Source organism: Trichoderma virens (assembly GCF_000170995.1).
Source record: "Trichoderma virens Gv29-8 chromosome Unknown TRIVIscaffold_6, whole genome shotgun sequence".
NCBI lineage: Eukaryota > Fungi > Ascomycota > Sordariomycetes > Hypocreales > Hypocreaceae > Trichoderma > Trichoderma virens.
In genome coordinates this window covers 170,031-182,042 of record NW_014013743.1, presented here as the reverse complement: position 1 = coordinate 182,042, position 12,012 = coordinate 170,031, and the positions used below count along the sequence as shown (strand labels likewise).

Genomic DNA, 12,012 nt, shown 5'->3' with positions numbered 1-12,012 from the left:
GAAGAAGCAAAAAGTCAAACGAGATCCAGCGCCACAGCAAAAGAGCAGGAGCTTGGAGGACAAGCCACATGAGCAAGGCGAGTGATTGCGTGGTCCTTGGCGAGGCTTTGCCACTTGTCGACGCCTTTTGCTGGCGTATTCGTAACGCCATGCGCGGCCTGGGTGGGCGCCTGCGTGCATGTACTCGATACTCGAACTACCATGTCCGAGTACACAGGACTGGTACTAAACCTGGGGCTGAGGCGTCACATGACCGCTGACCTGTCGTGACAACGCATCACGTCGCTATTTCTTTTGCTGATACCTGATGCCAGACGTGCCCAATAATGTGCTGAGAACGGCAAACCACGCTGAATATTGGCATCCGTGATGTGTCAAGCAGAAGGAGACGCCATCTGGCAGCAATATGCAAGGCCTATATTGCTAGTGCCGTGACAGGCTGCACTAACAGACGCAAGCTCATGTACGATGATGGAAGCAGTACTTCTCAAGCTCTTTTGCTCTGTGGGCCCCCACTAACAGAGGACGGGCTTGTTCGTGGGGGATTTAGATAATTTAGATACACAAGATACAGGAGATAGCCTGCCGTCTAAGAAGGATCCCATCCGCCTTGCCATGACATGAACATTTCATGTAAATACCTTAGGGGAAATGAATGTACTTGTATATGCTACCAGTCATAAGCGCCCGCATCAGGCCCGGGAATTCCACGAGGTCAGCGCTGGGGAATCCACTGCCAGGCACCACACGTATTAGCATGCATCTTCATATTGCCATGTTAGTCGTGGGGAATCGCCAAATTCGTCGATTGACGGGCCCTTTGCATGATATGCTGACAGGGTGTACCTTGGCGATGGCATTGCACTTTCTCAATGCAGCAGAATCAAAGCACTGGCCGGTAATCCCAGCATGTGATGTAATGTGACACGGGCCATATCCAGGACGTTGAGCTGGATCGATGTGAAGCGTGACGGCCGGGGGCAGAAGGCAAGAGAGTGAATTTAATATTTGCCATCCCATGCATTGAGCAATTGAGCCATGGGCACGCGACACACGATATATAGATGCTCACATAATAGACAACCTAGTCGTCAATTACGATGGGAAATTTAATATCTAATACCCGCGTTCTTTTTCCGTTTGATCGCCGGCCAACATCCCAAACGAGACACCGAAGAATCGAAACGCCAAGAGCTCGCAAGCCGAGAAAGACAGACAAAAGAAAACAGGTAAGAAAATGGTGCCAACAGCGAGAATTAGTACCCCGATTGCCCGAATCTCAACTTCTTTTCCCCCGATAACGGCCCGATCCGGGTTTAGCTCAAGCAGAACAAATCACCACCTTGTTTGGCCAGAGAAACTAGGTTATCAAAATCAGGTCACACAGACCATCCCATCGCACAACTTGGCATTCCGTCACGCGAGCTCCTCTACATGCAAGTCACACATGGCGATATTCTCCAGACGTCGCGAGAATGCTTCGCTGCTGGCCCCATTGGATCCTTGTTTGCCAAGCTGACTCCTCCGGGCTCCAGCGTCCTCATCTGGAAGCCATGCCCGCGTCCTGGAACTTTGGAAGCCTGTGGCCCCTGTCCAATTGGTTCCGACAACGCCGTCAATTCCATCGGACAAGCCTCTTTTCTTGCTCTAAAACTCTTGGCTATGGCCTCGGAAGCTTGTCTTGCATGAGAAGCGCTGCAGTAGGATTGATTCTTGCTCATTCGTTTACGGCACCAACGACGCTGAGAGAGACATGATAAATCAAAGGTGGTATGATTCTAATCTGCAAGGACAGCTCGGGGCTCTAAAATGGCCCTCAAATCTAAGAGACTAATCCCAATCGCTAAAAGCACGCACGCATGTATAAAACCTACTGCCCAAAGCGAGGCAGCATAAAACGGAGCTCCACGAATTCCTGCCTGCGTCGTTCGAGATCCCTGACGTGGGAACGAGAGCGACTTCAAGTCTACGGGAGTGTCCCCCTAAACGCCATAACGTAGCTCTGGTGAAATTTTCTGTCTTCTGTCTTCTCCTTTTTTTCTTTTTTCGTGTTCGCTCTACTTTGACTCGGTAGTGGAAGAGTCGCTGGAGGTGGAATCGGTAGAATCGGTGCGCTGGGCCTTCATACGCTCACTGTGGCTGCATGTTAGAGGCTGTCGTGTGACAGATGATATGACGAGAATGCTGTGCCGTGTCAGGGCAACGGTAAGACGTACTAGTGAGAGCGGTCCTGGAGAGTGCATTCCCAGCGAGCATTGCCCGTCTTGATCTGGAACTTGATGCCCTTGTTCTCACCGAGGCCAGCGGCAGCGGGAGCGGGAGCAGCAGCAACAGCCGCAGGAGGAGCAGAAGAGGTTGAAGGCATCTTGAGAGGGAGTAGGTAGTGTGTGTGTGTTATATGATTTGGCGAAAGAGGTCTGCCCTTTTGAGAACTGAACAATCACGAGTGAATCCGACGAAGAAGAGAAAAAGCTTGGGAAAGGGAACAGAAGCCAAGTGTGGGTAGACGGGGGGAGCAAGGATGCATTTATACATCTCCAGTTTATACTATAACAACAAAAAAAAAGGCGGGAACGGAGATCCAGCGATCAGACTCGGCCCGGTGCAATGGATACTTGTAGCTTCCATGTCCTTTTGGGAAGAGCTGATACCGGCACCACTTACGGGGGATTGGATTGCTCCAGCCTATCACAGACAGTGCTAATCCTGTCTTTGAATTAAATTAAAAAAAACATTGCCCTTTTTGATTATTTGTTTCTTCCGTGGGCGTAGCCCCCAAACGACTGATCTAGACCCCATCCCACGCTCTCCCAAAGCATGAACTCGAGATTCACAGCTGAAGGGGGCAAAGGGAGCCGCAGATTAACCTCCAGCTCCAACGTTATCTAAGATTCAAGCTTTTGGGGGTCCAGCTGGATAAGGTAGGTGAGCTATTTAATTCCCGCGCCTTATTTTTCGACTACTGTATGGAGTGCTGTAGTTGGATGTGCGTAATGCTTTGATATGTGTGGAGTATTGGGCGCTCCGTAATATTAATTACATAGCGTCCATGCTTTCTTATTTTCCCCAGTCCACGACCTAAACAGGACTCGAATGCCAAAAATACACTGATTCAGAGCCATCGTCACCCCCTATTCAGCGTAAAACGAAGCACAAATCAAATCAAATACATGTGTTCACAGAAGCTCTGTTATCAGCACCCTCTGGCAGACACGGCAGCATCACAAGACGTGGACACGTCCATAGCCAGACAATCAGGTGCTCGCCCAGTGTAGATCGTTTCACAGCATTATCAACACTAGATACTCCGTACATGTGCTAGAGCTACAGTAGCGCAGCACAAAAGCACCAAATAGCAAGCAAGCATGTCCTCACCGAGCCCTGAAAAAAAAAAAGACGCTTCAATGCGGCCCGTCGTTTTTCGGTCGGCCAAAGCGGTCAAAGGCGCCCTGCCGGAACCCGGAAATTGCAGCACATGCAAATGGAGATCCATGCTCTTTTGCTTTCTCTACTCCCGCCCCAATGACATAATGGCATAAACGATGATCTAACAGTACAGGATTTGTGCTAGCATCATGTGTTGTACTTGTATATGATTCAGAACACGGAATCGGCTTTAATGCGCTGTGCTGCGGCACTGGCGGCGATGAGAATCCCAGTGTCAAAGCAGAGGTAGCATACACATACAGTCGTTGGAAGTATTGACAACTCAAAACTGCGCGATGCTACACAACTTTCCGACGCCATGGCACACAACGCTGCGGCCAAGTCTTCTAGAAGCCCGGCACTCCGACGCTGCCAAGTCCGCTCACATACAGTATGACAAACAACTCAATTCAAACAGGCAAGAAAAAAAAAAGCATGTGTCGCCTTGGCCATATGCACACAAATCCATCAGTCTTGGCGGTGACATTTTGCGACAAAAGAACGTAATCGAAGAAGCCATTGCTGAAAATTCGTTCCGGCCCCCAAAAACGGATTTCGAACAAAAATTGTCGCGGCGCGAAAGAAAAAGAAGAGCTCAGCTTTCACAAAGCACAAAAGTTGGGGTGGCGTGTGTGTCTCACCAGCACGGTAGGCTTCTGAGACATTGGTTTAGTGCATCGGCTACCTATGATTGGATGATGCAGGCTCTTTTTTTTGGAGGTGCGGCGATCCGTTTACAAGCAAAAGGCGAGGCCATCTACATACATACAGCACCCCACCGCCGATATGACATTATTCGCGTCCCAGTGGCTAAGCTGTCAATGGCTTCTGGATAACTCGGCTTTCGTGCTCGGGTTTGGGGAGTGATGAGATGGTGGCGCCGCTTCGGCAGATGCCCGACGGAGGGCTGGAGGTTCGGCCCAACATCGAGACAAGACTCGGGTAATCGGTTCTATGCTTACTATTCACAAACTTCAGCAGAAGAAGCAGTGAGAGAAGCTGAGATAAAAAGGCGTTGTACTCTCCGTGCCACATGTTATCACGGGTTAAAAGAGGCTGCTAATAAAGTCAATACACCGGGGAAAGGCTTCCTTTTTTTCCCCAGGTGGCTTCGATTATCAGGATCCACGCAACAACAAGCGAGAACGGAACATGTTCTACATGACGTTACACAATAGGCTCCCAATAGTTCCATCAGGATTCGGGGTTAGCAGCGGCCCTGTCAGAGGGTTTTCGGCTTCCACAAAGCCCGTTTTTGGCGCCGCCATCTCAACAGCAGCCTTCCATCCCACCACCCATCTTATTGTATGTTTCCCCCACATTGCGGCCCCACGATAACTCTGAGACTTGAGACAATGACGTACCAACCGGTCTTGAGAAACAAGTGTCAACCAACCACCGAGAACTGATAGTTGATTGCCTCAGTCTTACAGTAGAGACCGAAATAAGTGTCCGGTTTGCTTTGTATTGAATCTCTTTCCGCACGGACCGAGTTATTGCGGTTTATGGCTCATACAGTACGAATAATGATATAGGTAGTTACAAATAGGCATGCAAGGATGACAGTTGAGTTGTGCAAGGGGGCGCAATATTCTTTTTTCATCTAGGCGTTTCAGCTAGGCATCCATCTAGGCGTCCAGCCAGGCATTCAGCTAGGCGCCCATTAACCCCATGATTATGATGTTTACCTATACGCTCAATAAAATGACATGATCGGCTAAATAATGATGTCCTCCTAGTGTACACGTTGCTCTAACATTCAAGAACCAGAAATATTCTCTTAGGGTTTACTAAACACAAAGAGGACTATCAGCGCATTATTTTCTTAGCGATATTGTGACACACGCTCCAGCTGCAACGATGGCATCACGGCCTGCAGTCATCGAATTAACAGGGCGCGATGCAATATCCAATGTCGAAACATCCAATGTCGAAACACAAGTGCGAAGGCGCGGACCTGGGCGACTCGATGGGCTTATGCATTTAGGTTAGAACCTATAACGTTAACCCAGCTTTGGCACATCAAATCCGCCCAAACTAATATAATTTCTATAGTTCCCGAGACACCACCCGTTGATCATGTGTACCCAAATATTATTATTGACATTGCCTGTCAAGTTATCTGGATTAACACAATAAGTCTGAACACACTACGGGAAGGCTTTTTTGGGTTCCCTCAAATCATTTCTCGACTCGATGATCAGTATAGAAAGCTGCTTACGGAAGAGGAAATTAATTTTTCTGACTGGCTTGAGGGCCTATACGAGCCCCGTATGAGAAGTGAGATAATGAATTATGTGATGACACTCACTCTTGAGAAAACTATGATGTTTATAAACGATCATCGGCCTAGCCAATTCTACGGCGATGTGCTTCGCATCCTTATCACCAGGTATCAAGCGTTGTTACGAGCAGTCGCAGCCGCTGATAAAAACCCTGATGCGGAGATACCTAAGCATTATGACTGGTGTGAGACAAAACAGGAGTATTTGAGTCAACTTAGCGTTGATTTGCAGGTTTGCCGCCACCAGCTAGTCGTCTTCCTAAAGATCATTGAGGCTCTGTTAGAGTTAATTCGACGAGGAGCAGAAACATCTTGCTTAACAAATGAGCATTTGAAGTCTCTTAGAATCAAGATGGAAGCACTTGAAATCGGCTACCCAACGGCATTCTCCGCACTCTATAACGGTTTAGAACCGAAGCAAAATTTAATAAACAAGGCATCCGAGAATTGGTGGTAAGTCTTAGAGCATTCACACATAAGTACGTTACTGAAGGTGCTGATCTAAGACAGGGAGGTGGATATTACACCTAAACGTAGAAGCTCTAGAGTCAGAACTTCTGCCCATCTGAACCATAAGATTATGCAGTCAAGCCTCAACTTTATAGTCCCCGTTGTCTTACTGCTCTCTATTATCCCAGCAGCTCTTGCCTGGACGCACGGCACAACAGTACGAGGTACCTCGGGTGACTCAGACTTCTACCAGGCTATTGCTGGAAGCTTGTTGCAGATGCTAGGCATCGTCACGTTCATATGGCCAACTCTGAGTCACCCTCGCCTGTCTCTCCTATCTTGGTTTTGGATCTGGATTGCCGCCGGGTTCAGTGTCCTTTGTGCTCTATCAAGTGTTCTGCTTTATTTATATCTGCCTTCTACTACATGGAGCTTTATTATTGCGTTTTCTGGGGCGGTCGCTCAGGCTGTGGTTCAACTACAAGTAATTAACTCGATCTAGATGTAGCAGATCAAAGCGTATATGTTCTCGAAAGGAGATGGTTACGGTGAGTGGGCAGATGTGGAGTTCCTGAAATTAAAAGTCAGTAATATTAATTATTAAGTAGGTATATTGTGTGCTAATTTTCCTTATACATACTATATGTGCCTTATTATAATTTAGAGAGTGGAAGCCAACAGGAAGCTCTTTTTGCAGATAACAGTAAGTATATAGAGCTATTAAGAAACCATCTGATGTGCAGATAGTGCAAAGATTATCATAAATGTAAATAACTCTCTAAGCACTTATTTCAGATATTAGCTACATATAGAGCGGGCTAATACATATTTTATTATATACAATCTTGAAAGCAATAATAAATATTCTATAACCTAAGTTAAGCCGCAGTAAACCTTATAACACCGTTAAGGAAGAATTTATATCTAATATAAAAAGTATAAGCTCTGAGGCTTAATGTCAATCGTCAAACCTAATACCTTCCTCTATTATCACTAAATCAATACTACACAAAGCTATCCCAACGTTTACCTATAATATCACTAATATAAGATATAACTCTGGGAAATAATTAAATACATCATAACATAGGCATGCATATGGAATAGCTATTAGTAACCTAAGGTATACTTTAGGTGTATATAGTTATTTACCCACAGAATCTATTTCAAAATAAACGTTAGGCCCAGTATAAAAGTATACGTTGCAAATTAACGTCTGTACTGTACGAGCCACACTACGCCGCAGGACAGGTCCGTGCGGAAAGACTTTTATTACAATGAAATCCGGACACTCATTTCGGCCACTACAGTACCGATGCTAATAATGTTGAGCCACAGACATTATTGGCCTTGTCAGATGAAGGCACCCGCGGTATTCCTCAAGAGGGTTGGCGTCTGGCCATTGCTGTTGTGGTGCTTCAGCTAAGAGAAGCTAGCTGTCACAGAAAGCGTGGTTTTTCGTTTGCTTGGCTGTCAGTGCTGTTTAGCCTATCTAATACGAGTAGGCAAAAAGCTGACCATGTCTGATTCACTTTTGCAGGGCCGTCTGCTAGTACTGACTCGACGCTGCCAATCCACATGGATATCTGAATGTAGATTTGACTGCTTTGTTCTTAGCGTCGATGCCGGTACTATCCTTTGTATATATCCCATATCGACACCACTCAGACTAAGAGGGTGTGACAGCGAAGTTATAGTATCAAATCAGATAATGCGTAGTATTGAAACTGTTGTATTAGAGGATGGGAAATATATTGCCACCTCTACATGCTACCGCAGTACTCCTAGTACTTGCCTGAGTACTTGCCTGATAGCCTACTCGGAGTACCGGCTGGCCTTCTCATACAATACGGACACCAACTGGGCCGTTGCATTACTCGAGGAAACCATTACTCAAGCAAATGTCCTCAGACGAGACGGGATGCTGCCAAGTATCATGGCACCTCTCTAGAGCTGGTGCAAGGGTTCGAGCAATTGTCCCCATAACAGGAGCGCAGCCAAGGCGCTCCAAGCCGAGGCCAATCCAGCCGTGATTTATTCAACCCGTTCCTTGGTCAGCCAAGCAACGCCTCGTGGGGTCCAAAAAGAGCACTTCCGCGATATTGGTAATGGCATCTTCGTGACACACAATGCAGGTTTTGTTGAGGCGGCCCTTGCGTAATCGGATGATAATCCATCAATTCCAAGGGCCTTGGCAGCCAAAGACAATGCGCCGGCTATTTGCTTTTGACCCGCATTGCATCTGGGTCCTTGATGCGGAATTCCAATCTCTGCGCTTCAAAGTAGGCAGCCCCGTGCATGAGGCGTCTAGTTTCGTAGTCTCGTTCGTGGAAGAGTTGCTGCTTTACCGGCTGTCCATCATTCGCATAACTTCAGCCTCTTCATCCCGGGGTGCATTGTCCCCGTTGCCGACGTGTAGCCCTCTCCTGTGTAATTCGTCCTCGACCATGCTTCTCTTTAGCATCTTGCTGCCAAAGCTCGGAAAGTCATCCCTGAGCTTCTGCATCCATCCCTCGACGCTGCGCATGGCAACCACTAGAAACCCCAGCTCTTCGCGGTCAACGTCAAAGACTTCCCACCACTCGTGCTCCGGCATCTTGGCGCCTAGATCGCGCGCCGCATTGTATATCGCTGCTGTGGCTAGGGCATTTGGCTGGTGAGTGACGTAGAGCATCTGGGGCGATAGTAGAGCAGTGTTGAGGTATTGTATCGTTCGTAAAGAGACTGTTGTCCGTGACTGTGATAGGAAGTCGAGAGTCTGAAGGTAGGTAATGGCTAACGGATGCGGAAGAGAAACGTGGGTATCAAATGATAGCGACTGAAGGATGCGAGCCTCTAGGCCCAGCATCCGCTGCTGGAAAGCATAGTAGTCTGCCTCGGTTTGGTAGTATGCCCGCGGGTCGTCCTTGGGCAGCTCGCCTGTGGGAAAGAGGGCCGAGTTGGCAGAAGATAGATAGGCGTAAACATTCGAGACATCACGCGGCGAGCGAGGGAGTGGCCCCAACTTGGAGACGAGGTATAACGTGGCAGCAGATACGTCCTGTGACAATCACCAAAAGTCAGCCATCTTCCTTAACCCTTGTAGGCTCGTCCATCACGTCACCCACGCTGAATTCATGAGCCATTGGCGACTCGGTCAGCCAGTACCGTGCCAGCAGGACATTAGCCTGTGCCGTTGCCGATTGAGGCAGCTGCAACAGCCGGCCTGCCGCCTGAGTCAGGCATTGCGTCGCAACAAGTACGGCTTCGTCGAGATCTCGCGGCAAGGTCAAGGACGAAGCGCGGCGATAGAGCTGCGATGGCGTCGCAAGCGGGTTCGCGAGAAGGCTCATGGTTGCAATGCTGGACCGCGGCTTCAGCCCGGAAATAAGGCCGAGGCGGATTGGCTTTTTAGGGTGGGATGCCGGCTGACCTGGTGGAAGAGATTACGTTGAATATGCAGAGTGTTGGAATTTCAAATGTTTGAGGCACGAAACTTTTGGATGCGCGATGAGGTCCGGCGACCCACCAGAGCTTGCCGCCTCAGTACATGCGTGGACATGTGATATGTGCATATCCAATGCTTGACTGAAGGTATTTTTCAAGTACCGAAATTGCCTTGCTGGAGCCAATTACACCTTAGTACCAGGTAGTATAAAGTCCATCTCTCTTACTACCTAGGTAGGCAGTCCGCGTGCCGGATATCCAGCTTGGGAGTTAAGAAATAGCCCAAAAGCGAAAGAGGTCTGCATTATCATTGATATGGGATCGGATTACTAACGGCTGCCGAAGAAAATAAGTTATGCAGCATTCCATTGCGCAGAACGCTTGCATCGGTAAGCTTACAAGCTTATATCAGGATAAGAACCTTTATGAATCGCGCACTTTAACTTTAACGACGCATCTGCTTGTCACTACCTATGGATGACAACATAATTGGGTAATCCATTCGAGAAGGTTATTCCAAAAGATGACTCGGGATAGCTGGTGCTCGCCACTATCTTGCCGCGGGCCTTGTTCCACATCACTTCCTCAAGAGGCATGCGTTGAGTAATCGAGCCGGGTTTCGTGTCTTGAAAGGCCGGCTGCACGAATTTCTCCTTCTGGCAACAAGCTTACGGGGCGTCAGATGGGCTGCCCGTACTCCGTATTCAGAGAGCATATGTCAGGCCAGTCTGACCAATGGCATTCCTAAAATATTACTTGGCTGCTGTTGTGATGCCATTCAGACTCTCTGAAGCTCGGCTATCTTTCCTATGTTGGGCTTTGATGTGTGTCATATATGTCTTGGAAGCGAAAGCGACGTGGTGGCTGCAAACATTTGTCTTCAGTCGAGGTTGTGTGGCTCAAGGCGACGGGGTTACTTTCAAGTCCGCTTCCGCGGGCAGATCTAGCAATTGAGTGTCCGAATGACACAAAGGCCGCAAACTCTGAGGAGGGCACGCTCAGCTAGTTAGGGCTGAATGCCACAGCGAATTCTTCATTGGACGTCGGCCTCAACTTGGCTCGATTCCCAGCTCGGGTCCGAACCTCCAGCCCTCTCGACGGTGCCTAAGCACTAGATGCTTAGTCCCAAAGCTTCCCAAACCGGCCTTTTAAGTTGACCACCGATATCCTACCGCTAGTTCAAGGGAAATGGCGGGCGGCTGTTCAGCCTTACAAGGCCAGAGGAATTGACAGCGTGGCTCACCAACTATCGTGATGGAGGGAGGGAGGGAAACGGGGCAGAGCGGAAGAGGAGGGTGACTAAATTTCCTGCTTGTTGTCTGAAGCTGCCTCGAGGTGTCACTGCATGGTCGTCAAAGGCAGAGCTGCGGTGTTTTCTGGATTGAGTTGCGTGCATACGGAGTACTTATAGTACACATGCAGGGAGGCGCAAAGCATTGACGAAGGATTGCGATGTGCTAATATGCTTACTGAAGCACTGTCTGGGCATAGCATGATGCAGATGCAACGGAGTATCACCAAAGTAATCCCGTCTATCCGCCGAACTGGTCCCTTCTTAGTTCCGCGTATTTGCAAACCACTTGCCAATAGCAGCGCCTATCTTGCCTATTTAGAGCTTGAATGGAACGAGGCAATCTATTGCGTACTATCCATCCCTTGAGCCGGCTGGCCCACACAAACGCCATCTGCAAAGAGGACAAAAAAAAAAAAAGAAGAGCAAGCCAATGGTGTGAGCTAGTTGAATAACTTCGTGTTCCTTCTGGTGGCTACTCGAGTCATGACTGAGTTGCTTCTGGAGATACTAAGCCGTAGTGGTGCCCAATTTCGCTCAAAGGGTCTGCCGGCTAGATCTGGGTCCCAACTAAACGGGGTTCCGGCCTCACGGACCCGGGGGGGACCACGATGATCGACGGGGCGACGGACCAACAGGTGTACCAGTATGAGTACATAGTGATGCATCGTCAGCGGGTGAGCTTGTGGTTTATTTTTTGCGTCTTGCGTCTTTGCATCTTGTTTGGTGGGCGGAGTTAAGACAGCCCGACCATTTTCCTTTTTCTGCGCTCTCCTTCATTGTCTCGGCTTTTAGTGCTTGTAGCAGAACCCTTGCCCTCGGAGGAGGAACAATGGAGCATGTGTACTGCGCTGTACCTCGAGCAATACATTGATTCAATGACAAATGAAAGTCCTACCTCCTAGGAGGTAACTGTAGCACCTATTACAGCGCAGTACCACTTCTCCCTGCCAGGGTCGCAGCGCCCCGTGCTGGTACCTGTACAGGACCGCTAAAGCCACTTCGGCCTAGGAGACGTGCTCACGGATAATGTCCATGACAAAGAAGCCATGGCGATGGAGACGCCGCATTGCTATTCCCTAGCAAATCCGAAGGGTGCGTAAATGCGGGATTCCGTAGCGACGCGATACTGCGA

General features: G+C 48.6%; 3 protein-coding genes across 3 annotated transcripts; 1 reads left to right on the top strand and 2 right to left on the bottom strand.

The window, feature by feature from the left end:
* Nucleotides 1–1,752: 1,752 nt before the first annotated feature.
* On the bottom strand, nucleotides 1,753–2,472 carry TRIVIDRAFT_230452 (uncharacterized protein; the record flags this gene model as incomplete). Its single annotated transcript, XM_014100930.1, has 2 exons — nucleotides 1,753–2,133; nucleotides 2,217–2,472. The coding sequence occupies 2 exons, from the start codon at nucleotides 2,363–2,365 to the stop codon at nucleotides 2,058–2,060; spliced, it is 225 nt and encodes a 74-aa protein (XP_013956405.1).
* Nucleotides 2,473–5,286: 2,814 nt separating this feature from the next.
* Nucleotides 5,287–6,662, top strand: TRIVIDRAFT_221460 (uncharacterized protein; the record flags this gene model as incomplete). The annotated part of the gene is made up of 3 exons (XM_014100929.1): nucleotides 5,287–5,413; nucleotides 5,482–6,163; nucleotides 6,221–6,662. 3 exons carry the CDS (start codon nucleotides 5,287–5,289, stop codon nucleotides 6,660–6,662), a joined length of 1,251 nt encoding a protein of 416 aa, XP_013956404.1.
* A 1,842-nt stretch (nucleotides 6,663–8,504) lies between these two features.
* Nucleotides 8,505–9,492, bottom strand: TRIVIDRAFT_28980 (uncharacterized protein; the record flags this gene model as incomplete). Its single annotated transcript, XM_014100928.1, has 2 exons — nucleotides 8,505–9,200; nucleotides 9,268–9,492. The coding sequence occupies 2 exons, from the start codon at nucleotides 9,490–9,492 to the stop codon at nucleotides 8,505–8,507; spliced, it is 921 nt and encodes a 306-aa protein (XP_013956403.1).
* Nucleotides 9,493–12,012: the final 2,520 nt, after the last annotated feature.